This window comes from Trematomus bernacchii, unplaced genomic scaffold (genome assembly GCF_902827165.1).
Source record: "Trematomus bernacchii unplaced genomic scaffold, fTreBer1.1, whole genome shotgun sequence".
In the NCBI taxonomy this organism is placed as follows: domain Eukaryota; kingdom Metazoa; phylum Chordata; class Actinopteri; order Perciformes; family Nototheniidae; genus Trematomus; species Trematomus bernacchii.
In genome coordinates, this window is record NW_022988024.1 from 690,003 (window position 1) to 711,798 (window position 21,796).

At 40.6% G+C, this 21,796-nt stretch overlaps 1 protein-coding gene across 1 annotated transcript; it reads right to left on the minus strand.

The window, feature by feature from the left end:
- Positions 1–8,668: 8,668 nt before the first annotated feature.
- Positions 8,669–12,205, minus strand: LOC117472259 (putative gonadotropin-releasing hormone II receptor). Its single transcript, XM_034117434.1, has 3 exons — positions 11,651–12,205; positions 9,191–9,395; positions 8,669–9,090 (listed from the first exon to the last, which is right to left on the minus strand). Exons 1-3 carry the CDS (start codon positions 12,197–12,199, stop codon positions 8,669–8,671), a joined length of 1,176 nt encoding a protein of 391 aa, XP_033973325.1. The 5' UTR covers positions 12,200–12,205.
- Positions 12,206–21,796: the final 9,591 nt, after the last annotated feature.

Here is a 21,796-nt window from a genome sequence, read left to right on the forward strand (position 1 = left end):
CGAGGAGATCTCCCCTCAACTACAGCATGGATCAGACAGAAACGGAGAGACGTTGATGTATGGAATACATATTTATTACCGGGACACATAATATGAATGTAATAATGATTGGCACAATTATAACAGGAGAATGGAATGGTGTTTGACGATTAGGCCCCAGTTTGCAGGATAATCATTCAGGAGGGGGAAGAACCGCTCCGATGAAACCCCAAAATAAGTATAATGGAACTAATGGAAGTATAATATACTGAGATGTAATGAGTTTCTTACCTTGTGGGCTGACTGCAGTGATCTATGGAGGAAATGAGAGATTAACACATGATCGCACAATTTGCCGGAATCAACTGCCGGGCTTACGGGTCCACCCGCGGACGCTGACGGCTGAAATCAGTGCCGGGCTTATATGAAAACTACCCGACGGTCGCCTGCCTGGCTACGCAGGGCTTGACTACGCCGACACGATGGTCGGACGGCCTGACGATGCAGGGATCTTTATTACGCACGGACAAGATGGTCGGTGGCCTGACGATGCAGGGTTTAACATCACCGACACGATGGTCGATGACCTGACGATGCAGGGTTAAACATAACACAGACACGATGGTCAACACAGACACGGTGGTCGATGGCCTGACGATGCAGGGTTTAACTTCACCGACACGATGGTCGATGACCTGACGATGCAGGGTTAAACATAACGCAGGCACGATGGTCAACAGCCTGACGTCACAGGGTAAACATTAACACAGACACGATGGTCGACGCCTGACGTCACAGGGTTTAACATGAACACAGACCAGAAATCAGTGCCTGCAGAGCAGGGGGACATAGGCCCGTGACTTGAAATACGAACATGTGACACGAACATTATTCCCCGGGGATACGAGCCCATGAACTCAAGTAGACATGAAATTCAAATCCAGAATCAGATGAGAGACACGTATACATGCTGACGTGCTATGAAACCACCACCAGTTATATGCATAAATCCCAGAGTTAAGGGTTGAAGAAATGCCTTGATGGCAGCAGAGTTCGCTGCACCGTCTTGACGGGAGCCCTGATATGCTATTAAGACACCACCACCAGTTATATGCATATTTACCATAGGTAAACTGGAGAGATCTTGGATTGCCAGCACGAGCCGATGTCCGGGCGAAGAGGAAGATGTAGACCACGTAATGCAAGTGAGCTGTTACTTAAGTACAGTGATGCATGAATATCATAACCTGGCTTAACACAAGCCATGTGAGCATGAGCCAAGAATATGAATGAAGTGCAGGATGCACGCATGAAATGACATGCGCTTAGTTAAATACTGAAACGTGACCCATGATATAGGTCTAGCTTAATTAGCAGTTAATGCGCCATGCTGATAAGCTGATTGGGTGATTAAGACTGTCTTCTATCATCTGAGAGAGAAAGATGGAGGGACACTAGTGTTAGATCCAACGAGTGTGATAATAAATGTGTAAGCAATGGTGGAAATATGAGCGTGCCGCTATGCGGATGATCTCGTGCAGGCTAGAGTCGCTACTGAAGAGAGTGGGCTCGAGACTGCGACTTGCTTTCCTGCGAGATTCCCCCCCAAAGCAAAGCATGTGCAGTGCACATCCTTAAGAGGGTTTTTTTTAATTATTTTTTGTATAGGTGCATGATAAGATAATAGTGCTGCGCTGAATGTGGGCATGTATTACATTACACGATGCGACAAGTCTAACTAGATTTGCCTTACCCTGAACCTGGAACTAAAGATAGCAATAACATATGTCGGAAATTCTCATGAATTTGTTGCAAACTGCCTTCTTGCAGCCTGCACTTGACGCCTTGTTGTTACGTAGAGGTGGGGCGCAGGAGAAGCAGGAGATGGGGTGAAGCTTCGCATGCGAGGATGTAGGGCCCGTTCAGCGTGAAGGCCGGAAGCGCCGGCATTCTGACAATGTTCAGCAGGATCCATCAAGAGCTTCGGGAAGGATGTTACAGTGAGCTAAGTGGAGCGCTGCTTTGCTTGAAAAGCTCTTATGGTAATAGTAGAAAATAGATCTCCCATATTTTAGATGAAGATCGCCGATAATGGCCATATAAGCATCTAATTCTACTCTTCTCTAGGGGTAAACAGAACAGAGAACATCACGAAAGATGCCGAAAGCAACCAGAAATTGCCCTATGCTGAGGTCTTTGAGGAGCCGGGGGTCTGCAGCCTTAAAGACGGCAGTGATGTTTCCTCCCGTGGCAATTGCTTTATCAAACTCCGGGGAAAGCAGAATGAGGCTGACGAGATTAATGTCCTTCCCTTCGAGAATTTTAGATCTGAGCCGTGAGGAAATATTAGCGGCTTGGGAAATGAAGGCCTACCTGAAGGAGTAGCTGGGAGGGCAGAAGCCAGGGAATGAGAGGGAGCTACTTGAAAATGTGGAGCAACCTGACCCGGCATAAAACCCGGCGGCACGGGGGCAGGAAACACTGCCCTAATCGCAGCTGAAGTTGAAGCTCCGGCAGAGATATTTTCCATGGACTGAAGGCGGGCGTCGATTAATAGCATGGAGCTAGCCAGGGATTGCAGGAAGCTAGCTAAACTATGATCCATGAGGGGCTGATTAGCGGTGCTCCCGGGCTGGCGAGCCTGGGAAGGGGTTTCTTTCGGGAGAGCTGACTGAAGAGCTGACTGAAGCTGCTGGCACAGTCTGGGGAACCGCGCCGGAGACTTGGTCCGAAAGCTCGCGAAGCTGGGAGAGAGGGAGGCCTGGGGCTGAGGAAATGCCCTGCTGCAGGAGACGAGCGATGAGGAAGTCTGCCTCGGCTGTGCATGAGCCTCTGCGGGAAGCCACGCGAGCGCTCTGGCGCCGTTGGCTCGAGGAATTGGAAGCTACCTCGAGCGGTACATCGGAGCCAGGATCGAGAACCTCCGAAAAAGGTTCGTGAACGGAATCATCCGAATTGGACATCTTAAGAAGGTTATTCTTTCTTTTAAGGTGTTTTCACGAGGAGTAGTAAAGTTGCTACCATTGCGTTTTGTCACCTGAAATGACAGCTGACAGAGGGAAGAGCAGACATACAGATGGAGCATCTTATTTCAGACTCCAGCATACAGCTTCCTGCCTACTACCAGCCAGTTACCTGCCTAAGACCTGCCAAAGACCAGTATCTGGGAATGTTAAGCCCTCCCACTATTTTCCAAGAGGGCGTTGCCAGATTTTCAATTTCAGGATTTAACCAGGAGATGGCGCTATATATTAAATAACTATGGCCAAACTAAGACTTAGTTTTTCACAAGAGAAAATGCAGATATTATATAAAAAACTAAAGTTAAAATCTTGTTTTTAATGCCCCAAGAGCAATAAAAACACTTGTTAAAAAAATCCTGAGTGAGGCTTTCATAAATTGCATTTAGCTGACGCTTTTATCCAAAGCGACTTACTATTTAATAAAAGATAAATGATTATTCATAACAAATATGAGTGATGTGTGATTATTATTCATGCTATATACTGATATAGGGCTAAGTAAGCAATCAATCCTGCAAATTAACCCTTAGTTGTTCAATATATTTATTCAGACAATGTGAGTAGAAATACAGAAATTCTGCTCCCACCTAAGGCCAACGTTGCAATATTACAACATTTCCCTAAAAACTTACCAAAACGTAAACATTTTTAAAACTCTTTCATTTCTGCTCCAGAGGCCAGGGGTTAAATTGGGATTTGATATGTGGGGGGGGCTCTGTCAGAAGGTGCGACGGGGGGGGGGAGAGAGTTAGACGCTCGTGAATTGTCAACGGGGGGGGTTGACATCAGAGCATCGTCCTATGGGCTTAGCCCCGGACAGGTACAACAGGTATTCACTCAGAGGGGGGTACTAAATGCCACCTATTTACATGTAGGCAAACAAAATCAACATACAGTAGGGGGGTGGGGGATGGTGAATCAGCTATGTTACTATTTATAATGTTATTGTTGTTACAACAGAAGATGTTTTTCTTTATATTGAAGTTAAATGCAATTAGTTTTAAACAAAGAGTATAGCCTACTCAACAGTGGGGGCTGATGAACGGTATGGTCAATGTTTGTAAACACTGTGACATTTTGACTTTATTTGATCATTTCAGTTAAAAACTAATTTAGTAATTTACAGGAAAGGAGTGCACGCTACTAAAGAGACACGCTACCATGGAAACCAAACAATGGTGTTGCTGTATTGAAGTCCGAGTGGAAACAGTCATATTTGGAGCGTTATGTTAGAATGAAACAGCCAGTTAGTGTTACTTCACTAACTGTAAGCTTGTCACTCAGAGTAACCTACAGTTAACTTAACTGTTGGAAAAGAAAGATCAGGGGGGGGGGGAGAGAGCTGTGGGTGATGGGCCATTAGGTGTGTAAACACACAGCTGAGAGCTGCCGTTTCATTGTTTAAAAAACGGTAACAACGGACTATTTTTCTTGGCGGATGCATGTCAATTTAAATCAATACATACAACTATTTTTTAAATCAATAAAAACATTTTCTAAATCCATAAAAGCATTTCAATTAATATTGGGAGTCATGTTGTTACTTTGTTGAGAATGTGGCCATGTAATAAGCGGGATAATTTGCAGCGACTTGGTCATTATGGGGAAAAATAACACCCAGGGATCAAGATCCCTCCGCTACGCGGATCTTGATTTGCCTGACAAGGCTCCATTAAAATATAAATATGTTTAGTGAATTACTGAGTTTAGGCACGTTAATAACATTTTAATGAAGTTGAATACAGTATATTCATATTTGTCAGTGATTTCATGTCAATTCGGCGAACATAAACATAAATGATCGTGGTGAAGATGATGATTAAATTAGGATTAAAAATCGAGAGCCGGCTGCTTTCCTCTCGTTCGACAACATTATTTTGTTAAATAACAACATGGTGATGTTTTGTAAATGATTACATGTCTTATTTAGCACAGACTATGATCCTATCCGTGACATATGGATCTTAACAAAGATCCGCTATACATTAGTACCAGACATATTGTGGTGATTGACATTATTCACCCACGGATCTATGGGTTGGGGTATTGTTCCGCACGGACATTTTAGTGAACCAGACCAGCTGTTTCCGCCGGTCTTCGCTTCCCGGGCATGAAGTTGTTTACATGTGTGTTCAGATGCTAAATAAAAGTTTAGCTTTTACTTTTGATACCCCGCCTCCGACTCCCGTCTCTCGGCACCACAACATCCAGTTTACTGTATCGAAGTTGATTTCACATGAGCTCCAGTGTGGAACCCCACTGCACCCCCTGGTGGATCAATGATCCATTGCAGCTGGCTTCACAATAATTAAATGTATTTATCACGGGGGCGGTATCAAGTCAGACTGGGGGCCGGCTCTTCATCACGGGCCGATCACGGGCCGATCACGGACCAATCACGGACCAATCACGACCCTCGCGTTTCAAACTGTCCAAAATAAAACGCTCCATCTGTAAAGAGATTAGCGGGAGCTATGGTAGGCTTGTGAGAATGGAGAGAGGAGAGATTGGTTAGCTGGGGAGTGACGCCCCCGATCACTTAATGAGGAAGGAGAGTGTAATGAGGTGACGTGTAATCTGAATGAAGAGCTTGGTCTTCCTGATTGAATTTACGCTGAGCTTCATTTAGTAACCTGTAAAGACCTTATAAAGAACATCTTTAATGTGTTACCCCAACAACGTCCAAAACACATCCTTAGAATGTTGCAGGCAAAACGTTCCACCTTTGTTAACATATCACATTAAAGGAACGTTTTATAAAAAGATTTTCTGTCATCTCAGGCCTTAATAACATCCTCAAAACATCCTCTGAATGTTGCCGTTAAAACGTTATGTCTTAGTTAACCTTAAACCTTATAGGAACATTTTTTGAAATAATAAACATCCTAAAAAGGTTCTTTGAACATCAGATTAAAATGTTTCTTTAACCTGTTAAGCCCGAGAGACCCCATTACCGGGGTACTGCCGCAACATCTTGCAGGAAACAGTGTCTGAGGGCATGTTCATTTAATAAAACTATGAATGTTTTATATCCATGTAACGGGAAGAAACTCATCTAACTGATCTTTTTTTAAATTTTTTAAAACAAAACCCACAATGCTAACACTGTGCCTCTGAATTAGCAACGAGCGAAAAATGCTAACACCTTACTGCACCAAAAATCACTCACAAAACCTTATTATTTATCTTTTCACCACATCCAACACATCATTTCACATCGTGAGGTGACACAGAATCGATTGACACCGACATTACCACTGAATTATACGTATTTGCGACGTTATAAGCAAAAACGGACATCAAAACAGGTGACGCTAGGTAGCTAAAAATGCTAACATTTTTACCTTCGCTCTGTAGTCTCTCCAAAGTGGTCTTCAATGGCATTAAAACGATAAAAACGCTGCTGAAGTTAATCCATAGGTTAATCTAATGTGTCTGTGTCCCTTTGAAATGATTTCTGATAATCCATAAGCATTAAAACTGCTTTTCCGTTTCCAGATGTCAAAGCTAGAGGTTCACTCTGATGCTAAATTACATGCGCGAAGCCCCCACCTTTTCTCTTCACAATGTGTGTGTTTGGGGGACTCCCCCTTCGATTATATTGGCTCTAACGGTCAGAAAGAGGTGTCAACCATCAAAATTGAGCAAGGGGGGCCAGAGATATGGAAAATCCACCCAAATGACCCCAGAAGTGGTTTCTTTTTGCTAAATCTCTCTAAAAAGGTCAAATGTCACTTGTTTTGCATCAATCTTGATACAGGGTACTTATTATATGTTGTACTTTGGATTCCTAAAGCTTTTAGTCTACTAACCCATCATCCAAGGGTGGTTTTCACTATAAGTAAAAAAGAATTTTTGGACGGACACTATAATTTACAGTTTTTTACTATGTAAAATCTGATTTTCTTTAAAATAAAAAACATCTATATTGATTCTGACTTTTCTACATCCAACTCACATGTTTATCATTACTTTGAGAAAAAATATTATTAATTTAACCCTTTTAGAAGGGAAGATATGGTCATTTGTTCTGGGAATGTCCTTTTCGAGCCTGAGACCTGAAAAACAGGCTCAGGGCTTAACAGGTTAAAACATTATTAGAACCTGTAGGTAATGTTAGCCAAAGTTGTGAGAACGTTCCCCGCTAGCTGGAATGTGTGTAACAACACACACAGCACTGACAGTTCTGTTGTGTAACCTGACACTCACTATCTTTTTTATTTTGTCGTCAAGCTTTTTTGAGACATCGTGAAAGTATATTCCATATGGCAGGCTTTTCTTAAAATAGGACCCACTTAGACAACACACAAAGCATCAAATAGCTCCAAACACGTTTACTCTGTTCATAAAGATGTTACATAAGCTTTAAGTAATATGGACAGCCTTAAGCATCACACTCACAAAGACATATGAAGGTGACGGAAACGTTTTACTCTACACATGCACATAAGTTGTGATTCTGAAAAAACATGTCCAGTATACAGGATAACTCTGACGGAAAGGTGAAATTGTTCCAGGTCAATTAGCAATGTAGGTTCCTGGTTCTATCAAAGACTGTATAAGGACATTTCTTTGGGGTCTGAAAAGTGTAGCCATTGGGGAAGTGCGTTAAACGTGCGTTGTTCTAATATCCAGCAGGGGGCGACTCCACTGTTCTCATTGTCTAGAAGTCTATGAGAAAATGACTCTACTTCTCACTTGATTTATCTCCTCAGTAGAACTTTTTCTAATGAGTTTACGGCCCTAATCACTAGTTTCAAGTCTCCTTTATTACAGCATGATGTTGATGATGAGTTAAATAGGCGATGAAGCAGGATATGCTTTAGAGCTTGACTAAGTTGCTACCTCTGCAACCTGTTAATCACGTAAAGGCCCATTAACACCCTATTGCACCAGCTGGGTGTAAGACTGGCCGTAATTCTAAGTCCGACGTAGAACCGAAGGTTAAGACCAAACTAAAGTTATGACTAGTACACCACTTAGATTTAAGCCCTGTATGCATTGCGCCTGGGTGTAACTTTTACGCCAAATATGGAGCAGGCTTAAATCGGAAAGACAGAGTAGTATGAATTGTAACGTAAAACAGGCAAGAAGGAAAATAACGATGGCAGTGCGTCTTGTTTACAGGTTTAACAACGAAAGGGCATTAAGACAAGAGAGAGTCGTCCGTGATCGAACAAACCCACTGGACATCTATTCGGACAGTGAGCTGATAGAGAGGTTTCGTTTCGGTACACATGCCCTTTTAGAATTAATCGAGGAGATCTCCCCTCAACTACAGCATGGATCAGACAGAAACGCTGTGCTCTCCCCAACCTTGCAGGTGCTGATTGCGCTCAGATTTTACGCTAACGGGCTGCTTTGAATGGAGAAGTTTGAGTGTTAAATTATGTAGACGTGTGTTGCTTGGCAACAATTACTGTTTTGTGTGTATTGACGTGGACGCGCATCTTAAGACTAGGTGCAGCTATGACCGTGACTAGTCAGGCTTGGTGTACTCGGTGTAAATTCGAATCACTAAGTTGGAAGTAGCTAAGCCCGACGTTAGAGTTAAGACCTACTTTTTTACGCCCAGCTGATGCACTCCACTGGTTCTCAAAACCAATATGGCGATGGCTCTAGAACTTGTGGCTTAAAAACGATAGTCAACAAACCAAAGGGTAAAGTCACGTTGACTCAGTCTGTTCACAGTTGCTGTCCGTGTCAACAGGGGCCATTCCTCTATTAGAGGGCAAAACAGGCTCAGTACATTTCAATATCACCCTGCTATTTTCCCGATCTGACGTCACTGTTGTTTTGTGGTAGCAGCTTCTCAGCCCCTTGCGGAAGCGTATGGTGAAAAGGCCGTATATGATGGGGTCCAGGCAGGTGTTGAAAAGCCCAAATATGAACAGGATGTGGGTGAGGGAGTGGGAGACTTTTCCCTCCAGGTCGTCGGGGGAAAACCAGTACCACAAACCCAACAGGTAGTACGGAGTCCAGCAGACTATGAAGCTGATCACTATGACAATGCTCATTTTCAGAGTTCTCATTCTAGCTCTGGGGATGTTGTTCTTTGAGCAACGGAGATTTGGCTCGTTTGGCGAAACTGGAGGAAATAAAGAGAGTTGAATATTAATTAACATATTTACTAAAATATCTATCAAATATACTATGTTCTGACCAATCAGGATTAGCTTTGAACTTACAGTTCTTTTTTGACATCCGTCTAGAGATCTGGATGAAGATCCTGGTGTAGCAGATAATCATTAGGACCAGCGGCAGCAGGAAGAGGCAGGAGAAGGTGAACATGTTGTAGGCTGTTTCCTGCCAGTGAGTGACAAAGCTCCCCCTAGTGGTGCACTGAGTAAAGTTGGCTGGATACGTGATGGTCACATTATGGAAAATAAAAATCTGAGGAGTTAAAAATGAAAAAGTTATCCATTGCATTCTGCTGGACACCATTGGTCTTGCAGTACTTTATTTTCCCCCTGTCTGTTTGGCAGAGGTGAGTTAGAAGGATTAAAGCATTATATAATAATGGTGTTCTGGTGGTGTGACAGTATCCCAAGGCATTACATTACATGTTACTTGTTAGACTCTTTTATCCAAAGCAACTTACATACTCAATACTGTGGGCAATCCCCACAGAAGCAATTTGGGGTGAAGTTTCTTGCCCAGGGACACAACGACATGCTGACTGCAGTGGGGTTTGAACCTGTGACCATCTGATCCCAACACCAAGGCTCTATCCACTGCGCCACACGCCTCCTTTTATTATGTTCAAGTAGGTCGTATCACTTACCTCCAAAGACAAGTGTTCCGTGTAAAGTAGTAATGTGTTTATGTATTATGGAGAAGAAAAACATTTGTTTTCTCTTGTAACATTACAATTTAAAATACACTTAGAAAATCAGAAAAACAAATCATAGATCTAACTATCTGAACAGTGTTTTGTGTCAAATGGTGAAGATGTTGTTTGGCTAGGACATTCAGCTTACAGCTATACAGAACATCTTGTTGTAGGTAGCAATTCAATGCATATTTAAGACCCTTTTTACAGGATTTTAAAGCAAGCCAGCTTGAAAAATGTAAAATTGACATTCAACAATCCACAAGCCTTGCACACAAATAACGTACTAGACTTTTGTTGACTAGGGAGATGACTGCCTTATTGGTGTGCTCTACTTTTCTGAAAACTACAAGCAAGCTGCTCTACAGAATTTTCCATACCTGTGGACACGATTGATTGAACCTACTGGAAGACAAAGAAGTAAGAAAGGTGTACTGTAACATCAGTTCCTTTTCTGATAAGTGGTTTTTGTTACACGAAAAGAGATTCAGAAAGTGGCAACCTGTTTTTTTATATAAGAAACACCCGACTATCTTTCAGCTAACCGTTGTTTGTATGCAGAATTCATTTATTTGTCAGGTAACAGTCACGTCACTTCCGTAATTTGAACCCATGCCACAATGTTTTCCTAACCAAGACGTTTTGTTACTTACACATAACCAAGTTGTTTCCTGAGAATGTGGAAGTGTATTCGTGTAACAGGCAGAAATTGTAATGTTTTTCCTGGGCATCGCACAAAAGATAAGGATTACATTTCTGTTAGATATCAAACAAACCATTGTACACGGATACATTGGTGCTAATCAAAAATCTGTTCTTCAGACATTTTCATCTCCATATAATCCAGTATTTTGCAGAATTCTACACCAATTAGTTTGTGTTTGAAGATTCGATTGAACTTGGATTATATCGCCACACATCAAATATTGTCACAACACCAGCAACAGTATAATGCCAGGCTGCCATATCTCTCACTGTTTACAGTGAAGCAGCTATACTTCCAGGATTAGGGATTCCCATCCTTATGTTACTAAACTATAGAGCCTTTAATCCCTAACACCGAGAACCTTTGGGCACTTCTAATCAAAAAGTAGGTTTTCTTGAAGCAAAGCCCCTACGAATAGCCACATTTTATGTAAATGCTGAGATAAAAAGGGAATGATGAACCATGTTTAACAATGTATGTCAAATACATGTAAAGCCTCATTCAAAATGCTTCTAGGATGTGTGGTTTGCCCACAGTTTAATATATCTATAAGACTGAGAAAATGCATGCAGATCCAATAATCTGTTGCATATACCCTGCTCTTTATATGGAGAAACACGAGAGCGATAGACCTTTCCTTTAACCCAGCACTTTCTCTATGAGACACTTAAAGGTAGGGTAGGTAAGTTTGAGAAACCGGCTCGAGATCACTAGAATTTGAAAATACACAACCGGAGAAAATCTGCCACTTCCTTACAGAGCCCCTCCTCCAACACACACGAACGCGCACATGACCAATGAGGGCACGAGATACGTTTGTGCACAGATGGAAGGCTGACAGGCAGGTAGGCCATCCAGTTATTTTAGCCGGGCCGGCTAAAATGATTGGTCGTACTTTTTACAGTACTACGGCTTCCACAGATGACATTTTTTTATGGATTTTTTGTCAAAGCACTCATTGCTATCGGGATGTTAAGAGCATTCCATGGAATATAACAAAAAGTGTATCTCGAGCCGGTTTCTCAAACTTACCTACCCTACCTTTAATAGTCTCAGTGTTTTACTAGCGGTAAACAGCTGTCTTGTCAAACCAGTGTTACCACGCCTTACCTGGGGGATCGAGAACAAGACGCTCATAGCCCAAGCCACGGTCAGCATGACCCTGTTCCTTCTCCGGGCCATGCTGATGGCCAGAGGGTTGAGTATAGCCAACTGTCTGTCAAGACTTATCACCACTGTGACAAAGGCGCAGGAGTACATGGCCTGCAGCTTGAGGAACATCAGTAATCTGCAGGCCAGGTCGCCAGCCAGCCACTGGACTGTGATGTTCCAAACCGCGTCAACGGGCATCACGATGAAGGTAACCAGGAGATCGGCCGCAGTCAGGTTGATTATCAGCACTCGGACATGGGATTTCCGCTTGTGGCTGTGGGCCGCCCAAAGCACAGCCAAATTGCAGAAAGTGGAAATGCCACACAAGATGAAGGTAACGATCACTCTGACTTTGGCTGCCGTCGAAAAGGTGGGCAGCTGCAGCGCGCTGTCCACCGACGTCCAGTTACAGTGAGGAGTCAGCAAGTCACAGCTGGCATTGAGGTCAAACCCTGAGCTGTGTTGATACATGCTGAGTGCAGGATCACAGCAGGAAGAGGCGTTCATTTTCTGACCCTCACCAAGGAGTCTGCATTTCTACTCAGCTTACATGGAGGCTGTTGGTGGCAAAGGGAGATAAGGCAAAAATATATTCATGAGTTGACGCAAAATATTTATCTGCATTGATTTGCATAAGAAGACTTAAAAAATAGTTATGAGACTTATACAGTGGCTGACATAGAGGGAGCATTCTGCTGTGTAGGGCGCTATCTCTCTGCTCACTGGTGTGGAATGATGTGCTGATTGTTCATCACAAACCACATAATGTGCATAGGGTTTCTCCAGGCTATTGAATTTGCAGCAACACAACACCTGACAACCATGTAAATTATCCCATTTCCAACAAAGAATAATCCATCCAACTGTTAGAGTCTTTGAGTTTTGAAAATTGCAATACAATCAAATCTTAGTTATGACTTAAAATGTGCATAATGGCGCTTTTTTTTCACCAATGTAAATGTATAATCAACAGTTAGGACTCACAACACATAAATCATAATTAGCCTTTTCGCTTTCTTTTCACTCTGCATGAAATAAGCTGCAAATGTAACTAAAAATACAACAGCATATCAATATAATACGGAAATTACCATCTTGGAATAGATATTCATAATAGGAAATAAGTGATGAGTGTGAATTTATATATGTGTGAATATTCAATGAAAGCACCAATAATCAACCATATCATATAAAATAATAATATATTATTTTAATTTACTCCACATTGCTCGGTCCTAGGAAGTAATCCCTTCTTAGCTTGAAAGGTCTTTCACAAACTTGTGTGAAAAAAATAGCTGTTTCACATAACCTTTGAAATATATTATGGATTCTACTGGTATTTCCTTTATGTGCCTCCTCTTTTATGATTTATGTTGTGTTTTTTAATATTTAAATAATTAATACAAAATAATTATTAGACACTGGTAATGGAGATATGATGACCAGAACACCCTTGAGAAAAGATTTAGATTCTTATACCTTCCTGGCTAAATAAAGGAAACATAAATATAGATAAATTATATTATCTTTAAACTAAATGTATCTATTCAATTCTACAGTTCTTATCAAGAATAAACACAGTGAAACCTTAAAAAACAGTGACAATAAAGGTTTACTTCACAAAATCTTTTATCTTATTTTGTAATAAAAGAGAAAATGCATTTTTCCTAATACAAATACAATAAATAGCTCGAAAAAACTCACATTTTTGTCGTAGAGTGATGTATTCCCATCAGATGTTAAGTGGCTTCCTCTTTAGAAGTCCCAGATCCTGCTGCAGCTCCCTCTCCCTGCTTTCATTCAGCACTGTATGCACTATACTGAGTACTCTCCAGTGTTGCTCTCAATTTTATCCCAGCATCCCCTCAGGAGTTTTTCATCGCCGTTTGTATTTATCTCCCTCCCCTGTGCGCGCACGTGGCTCCGTCACGAGCCGCTCCCCTCAGTAGCGTCAGTTCAGTGAAGCTCGCGCGCCACTAACTCATCATATCCCAGCCGGAGCACAATTAATGAGACACCGCCGCCCCTATCATCAAACCTGCTCATTAACCGCATTAACTATGTGTCGCAACCATTATACAGTCTATGGTCGCAACTAATCAGTGTTGAGGAAGATCCTAAATGTGAGTGTGAATAGCTACGCTAGAATGTAAAAATATTGTTACGAGTCGTGGGTTTAAATGAATTTGATTTGACCTAATATTTTTTATTTTAGTTTTCCGTCAAATTAAAGGTGGGGTAGGTAATTTTGGAGAAACCAGCTCGAGATCGCTAGAATTTGAAAATACACAGCCGGAAAAATCTGCCACTTCCTTACAGAGCCCCTCCTCCAACACACACGAACACGAGATAAGTTTGTGCACAGATGGAAGGCTGGCCGGCTAAAATGATTGGTCGTGCTTTTTACAGCACTACGGCTTCCACAGATGACATTTTTGTATGGATTTTTTGTCAAAGCACTTAAAATATTCATTGCTATCGGGTGTTAAGAGCATTCCATGGAATATAACAAAAAGTGTCTCTCGAGCCGGTTTCTCAAACTTACCTACCCCACCTTTAAGTCATAACAAAAGTGTAAATGGCCTATCACTGTGCCATCCTTGAAAAACACAATTTCTTGAGTTTTGACCATTTTAAGTCTTTTAAAAGTATGTGTTTTATTTATAATTGTTTACATGGACTGGCCCCCCCTCCCTTAGGGGAATTCATCCACAAAAAACACACTGGACGCTGCACTAGGTCAGAAACCAGAGGAGACTGTGAAATCCACCATAGACGGACCACTTTTGGTCAAAATGTCCTCTCCATTAAAGGCAGCTCATTGTGGAATAGCCTCCCAACTGAGATACGGGATTGTCCGACTCTCAATAGTTTTAAAGGTCAACTCAGGGAATGGTTAAGAGACAAACAGACGTGCAATCACCGCTAAATGCACTTTAACACAGGGGTATCTCCTCTTGCACTTTACGTAGCACTTTTATCTTTTCTTGCACTTTATATGTCGTTGCTGCTATATTGTACTGCCATGTGGTAAATACTTGTGTATGCTGCTCTTGCTCTTTTGCACTTTTTGCATATCATGTATTTTGTTTTTACCATGTTTGTAAACTGTAATTTTCTTAAATGTTTAATGTGAGGGACTGCGGATGGAAACTAGCTCAAAGCTAAATCTGGCACTGTTACGCTTGACACATTTTAATGTTTTAAGTGTTCATTACTGTGCATTGTCCCTGCCAAATAAACGATTAAATAAAAATATATATGTATAATAATTACATACTGTATAATATTGCTTTAATTAGGCCAATTATTTGTCATGTGTCAATTTCATCTTGCAGCTGGAAAAAGTATGGTCAAGATGTTGTTGGGTGTTATTGTGCTTTTTGTCCAGTGGTAAAGAGACTTTTAGAAAGAGTCCTTTTTATAAAAGAGGATAAAATGTTGTATTTACAGATTCTGCTGCCCCTAAGTGGCCAAGAAAGTAGTTATGTTGGTTTGCACAAACAGAAACTTGTATAATTAAACACATTCTTACAACTACAATTTCTGAGTTTACAGTCGCAGAAAGCCACAGCAATTTTTTGTAGCTGGCCTCAATTTCTGTAACCATAAAGGTAACAATGGCCCACAGTAAGATGCATGCAGTGAGTAGGTCTCATTTCAATGAATTCTTGCTCCAACACATGATTCTATGACTGAAAAAAAGCCTGCAGCCTTGGCTATATGAAGGTAGATATGGTGCAAAATGCGAGAGCGTGTAAAACCTGATGTGAGCACTTGCAGAAAAGAAATCTGAGCTTGTGTGCATACATTTACACTTGTATAACATATCCGTTTCTGTGAACCACATTTGAAGTCACAGAAGAAAAAAAAAGGTTTTGTAGCTTGTAGAAAAAAAATGAACTTAGTGATGAAATGTTCACTTGCAGAAAAATATATATTTTTTAAATATATTTTCCATTACAACTGCAACTTGGTTATTACAACCTCTCAAATCAGTCATTACAACTTCACGAATATGCTCTGTGGCAGTATAAATCGACTAATCTGCGGCCTTGACTTTTGCTACACTTCTTGCGATGAATGTGTCGCAAAAGTAATTTTCACCTGTAGATGTGGGGGGAGGGAGGGGGGTTGGAGCGAAGGGGCGGAGCTATCAGAACGACGAGGCTCGGGTCAGTCACACAGTCACAGCCATAGTCAGGTCGAACCAGATGACTGCGGGACTAACGCAGCTTACACACGGCGGCGTGCGTTGCCGCTTGGCGGTGGGCGTGTCTTGAGCTTGGGGAGTTTACGCGAGCAACGCGACCAACAACCAATCACATGAATCTCCCGTGTCTCTCCTCAAGGGCTGGAAAATTGAAGAAGTGACCAGAAAGTCGGGTTTGTCAGCTGGAAAAAGCGATGTCTATTATTTTAGGTACTAAACGAACGGGGGCTTGCAAAACTTTTAGCTGCTGCAGGACACAAGAGTTTGCGGAAACAAGACAGGAGTTGATAATTGGAAGGGGGGGTCTGTGTAAAGTTTGTGATGGGAAGGGGGGGGGGGGTTCTGTTTGCAGCGGGGTAAAAAGGCTTTAAAAAGGCTCCGGTGTCTGAATCTCACCATAGACATTAATGTCTAAAAAGCGATTTTTAATTAATGTCTATGGTGCTATTTCATGCAACATTGCATGGTGGCTAAATATACTGTCTATGCCTGCTGTCCATTCAAACGAAGTACACTGGATATCTCTGCCACCTCCCCTCCATGCCTGGCTCCTCCGGTTTGTATCCCGGTAGGTGAACAGGGACTGAAAGCACCGGGTGATTCCCTACCGCTACGATTATTTTCTCCTCCATTTTTTGGCATATGAGGAAATGAACTGCGGTCTGGCTCTCTCAGCATACACGCGGTTTGATTGGCTAGCACTTGTACTGGCAGATTTGCATACGCAGGATTTGATTGGCTGACGCCTCCGCCTCAGCTTCAAAAGTAGAACATTGCTCTACTTTTGCAGCGAGCACCGCGAGAAAAGCTACGCTTTGCTCCCAGAATGCAGTTCGGCGAATCGTGACGTCACCCCCCTTACGCAAAGAAAATATATTTCCCCATATATTAACTGTCAATATATTGCATTATTTTGTTTTCTGATTTACTGGTTAATTGAAAAGATTTAATAAAGGAAATCTTGCTGTTGGCTACACCAAGTGATACTGATTAATAATCAACATGAAAAACATATTTATTCATATCTACAAAATATATTGAAAATATATTGAAGATATATAGAATAATATATTGTGTTAATATATTACAATATATATATATATTGAATAATATATTGTGATAATATATTGTAATATATGTGATAATACATCAGTAATTGCCGCTTTCCATATATTGAGTAATATATGTAAATATATATAATATATTGGTTGTGTATATATGTGAACATACATTTACTATATATTAACATTTATATGGGGACATGTACTATATATATTCACAAATATATGGGGACATGTATGCGCTATATATTCAGATTTATATGGGGACATGTATGTAGAATATATTCACAATTATATGGGGACATGTACTATATATATTCACAAATATATGGGGACATGTATGCGCTATATATTCAGATTTATATGGGGACATGTATGTAGAATATATTCACAATTATATGGGGACATGTACTATATATATTCACAAATATATGGGGACATGTATGCGCTATATATTCAGATTTATATGGGGACATGTATGTAGAATATATTCACAATTATATGGGGACATGTACTATATATATTCACAATTATATGGGGACATGTATGCGCTATATATTCACAATTATATGGGGACATGTATGCACTATATATATTCAGATTTATAAAAGACCATGTACGTACCATATATTCTGAACATGAGTGCAATATATGTTCACAATGAGGAGAAATGCATGTTCTGATAAAAAAAATCTTTCATTTCATTTCAAACCTTTATTTATGCAGGTGAATCCCATTGAGATCATTGATCTCTTTTTCAAGGGTGACCTGCTACAAGTAGGTTCCACATGAATACATATAAACATAACAGAAAAACAAAAAAGGACATCATACAGCATATTTACAGTGACTACAGTTTACATAGCTAGTAACATTTACAGGTTCCAACAGTTTCCGATTGGATAGCATCTATCCTTGCTTTAAAAACATTTAGTGGAACCAAATTGCTCAGCTTCCATTCCTTTTGCAGACTGTTCCAAGTTAGCGGAGCTGCGCATCTAAAAGCTATTTTCCCTAAGACAGTCCAAGCAGTTGGCACATTTAATAAAACCACAGCATTCGATCTCAGGCAGTAGCCACTTACAATTCGCCGTGAGATCAGGGAGCAGATGTAGGATGGAAGTTTCCCTAACATGGCTTTGTATATAAAAATGTACCAGTGACTGAGCTTCCGTACAGTTAGTGAAGGCAAACCTGCCCTTGCATACAGGGTACAGTGATGGGTTAATGCTTTACAGTTTGTCACAAATCTCAGTGCACTGTGATAGGCGGCATCTAACTTGATCAGGTAATGGGCAGGTGCATTCATATAGATCAGATCACCATAGTCCAGTACAGGTAAAAAGGTCACAGTGACTAGCCTTTTTCTGGCCTCAAGTGAGAAACAGGACTTGTTCCTGGAAAAGAAACCTAGCCTAACCCTCAGTTTTTTAAGCAGGTTATTGACATGAAGTTTAAAAGTGAGACAATCATCAAGCCAGATACCAAGGTATTTGTAACAGGTAACCACTTCAAGTTTTATCCCTTGCGTAGTTACAATATCTAAAACAGGCTCTGGTGTCTTTTTAGTTTTTGAAAAGAGCATTACCTTGGTTTTATCAACATTTAAAAGAAGCTTAAGCGCTGAGAGCTGAGTCTGAATAATGAGAAGCTTAATTTGTTTTTTTCTATCAATGTGTAACAGTTATCAAAATACTCATTAAAAGAAGGACAAGGAAAGAATAAAAGAAAAGGCCTATAAACAACACATTATGTAATGACTCAAGAACATTTTCATGTAATTATGTAATAAAACCCACATTTTGTAATAATCTGCTGCATTCTGTAACAGCCTGAACGCAATATAAAATAAATTTCCCTGCATTTTGTAATAAATTATTACATTTTGCAATGGTTATTACAAAATGCGTGAGTTGCCCTTTTAAAAAACTGTAATATTCATTATGTAACCATAACCAAACTGTAAATATATCCCAAAATTGATGTTGATATACATGTTGGCTAATGAATATGGTAACACTTGATCTAGTTTTGGCCAATGAAAGATATTCTACTGAAATATTTTTAAATTATGATTAAGGATGATTCATGGTTGAATAAATAAATAAACAGTTGTAATGTTATTGTTTGCAACTCATTTTGTAATAACCACAGCAATATGTAATAATATATTTCAAAATGTGGCGACATGTATTACATATTTGCATTGAACTTGTTTACTACATAATGGGCAAATTATTACAAAAGGAGGTGTTATTACATAATGAAGGGAAAATGTATTACATTTTGTATAGGTATAGTTAATAAATGATGCATTGTTATTTCATACAGGGCCAAAAAGAGCAGTCTGTTATCCTATTTAACAATCTTGTTTTTTGTTTCACCTGGTGACAACTTTAAACATGAGCTGATCACTCATTAAAACAAGGTCCGGAACAGGGCCAAACAGTCTTGTACCCTATTTGATCGTCAATCTTGTTTTTTTCGTGCCTTTACTCACAAATTCTTGTGTTAATGGATGTTCTTATATCTGATGTCTTGGTCCCTGGATGGTGGTTTACTACAGCATCTGTGGAACAGAACAATTACAAATAATTACAAGTTCACAAAAGACAGCAGGAATTATAACAATATCCATAATATCTATATTAAAGCATGGGCTGGCTTGGTGAATAATGTGGGAATACAAATAGTGGAAGAATAGGCTTTGTACATTTTCGTCTGAGTGTGGCGCTACTGGTTGGTATATTTTATGGAATTTGGACCAAGCATCTGCATCTGTGACAGTTCTGTTTAAAACTTAAAAAAATGTAATTGCATTCATCTTTAAAGGTGGGGTAGGTAAGTTTGAGAAACCGGCTCGAGATACACTTTTTGTTATATTCCATGGAATACTCTTAACATCCCGATAGCAATGAATATCTTAAGTGCTTTGACAAAAAATCCATAAAAAAATATCATCTGTGGAAGCCATGGTACTGTAAAAAGCACAACCAATCATTTTAGCCGGCCCGGCTGAAATGACTGGATGGCCTACCTGCCTGTCAGCCTTCCATCTGTGCACAAACTTATCTCGTGCCCTCATTGGTCATGTGCGCGTTCGTGTGTGTTGGAGGAGGGGCTCTGTAAGGAAGTGGCACATTTTTTCCGGCTGTGTATTTTCAAATTCTAGCGATCTCGAGCTGGTTTCTCCAAAATTACCTACCCCACCTTTAAAAGACTACTTTTATTGAATGAGAGTTTTACCTAGCACAATGAGCCTGGGGTGGTGGGAAGGGAGAACTGGGCCTCGGCATCGGCAGGAGTGGTAGTCGCCTATGAGTATTAGAATTTAGATTAACAAAGGCATAGAAAAACCCTGAAATATGTACTGACACAAAGCTACAACCCTCGATTTTGTAAGTAGTAGTAGTAAATACATACGTATATACAATATACAACAATACGCATAATGCAATTAGCAGTACCAGTAATAAAATAACTGAATAAATAGTAGTAGAACCTTTATTTAGCCAGGAAAATCAATTAAGAACAAATTCTTATTACAATGATGACCTGACAGGAGGCAAAAGGCGTCCTGAGGGGATGGGGTTTGGGAGGAAAAAAATAAAAAGACAGACTCCGGGCACTACAGAACCCAGGAGACAACACAATGACACAGAGCAGAGATGACAGGCATAGCAGTTAAACATATAAAATCTCTAAAACAATATTGCTGTGGTTCAATCTGTCATTAAAATAATATAGAACATTCATCCATTCAATCCTTCATGGCAAGGATAACTAAGCTGAATAGTGAATAAAGTGATATGTGAAAAGTAAAATGACAGTGAAATTAAATGACAGTGCGTTCCTTACCACTGCGATCTGGCTCCTCTGTCCTCGTATCTTTTGGGTCTGATTCCTCACTACTGATGTCTGCCTCTCTGCATGGGCCCTCTCTCCTTATTTATTCTGTCTCAGTCACCACTGCTATCTGGCTCCTCTGTCCTCTTGACTTGTGGTTCTGCAGGCTTAGTTCGACCTATGAATTTCAACAATGCTCCTGTAAAATATATAGATATATAGTATTATGGGTCAACATTAAAATAACATACACTGGAGAGCAAAATGTGAAATGCCATTGACTGTAGGCTACATATTATCCACACAATTGTCAGCAGGGGCAATAACAACTAAAATGTGAACTAACTTGAATGCATTAGTCCACAACACATAGCCTAACGTAGATAAGGGAATGCTCTGGTTTTTGGACAAAATTAACATGGGATCACTCCCATCACCGGACGTACTTCGTCTCACTGGAATAGTAACGGTCATAGTGAATATAAAATCGTCCCCATGTATCCGGCCAATGACGGGAGAGTTTTGAAAGAGACAAAACACTGTTCCATACATTTAAAAACACTTAAACAATTAAACAATGTTTACCTGCCAACAAGCAGCAGTGTGCTGTCATTTCAAACATGTTACCCCACTGTTTAACACACTTTTACCTGTGTTTTGAAGACTCTTTCCTGGGTCATTGTGTGCTCTTTCACCCCCCTGGGTGTGTGTGAGACAAGTCAAGTGAGTCAGCCTGCCAACAAGCAGCAGTGTGCTGTCATTTCAAACATGTTACCCCACTGTTTAACACACTTTCACCTGTGTTTTGAAGACTCTTTCCTGGGTCATTGTGTGCTCCAATGTGTCCTCTTTCTCCCCCCCTGGGTGTGTGTGAGACAAGTCAAGTGAGTCAGCCTGCCAACAAGCAGCAGTGTGCTGTCATTTCAAACATGTTACCCCACTGTTTAACACACTTTTACCTGTGTTTTGAAGACTCTTTCCTGG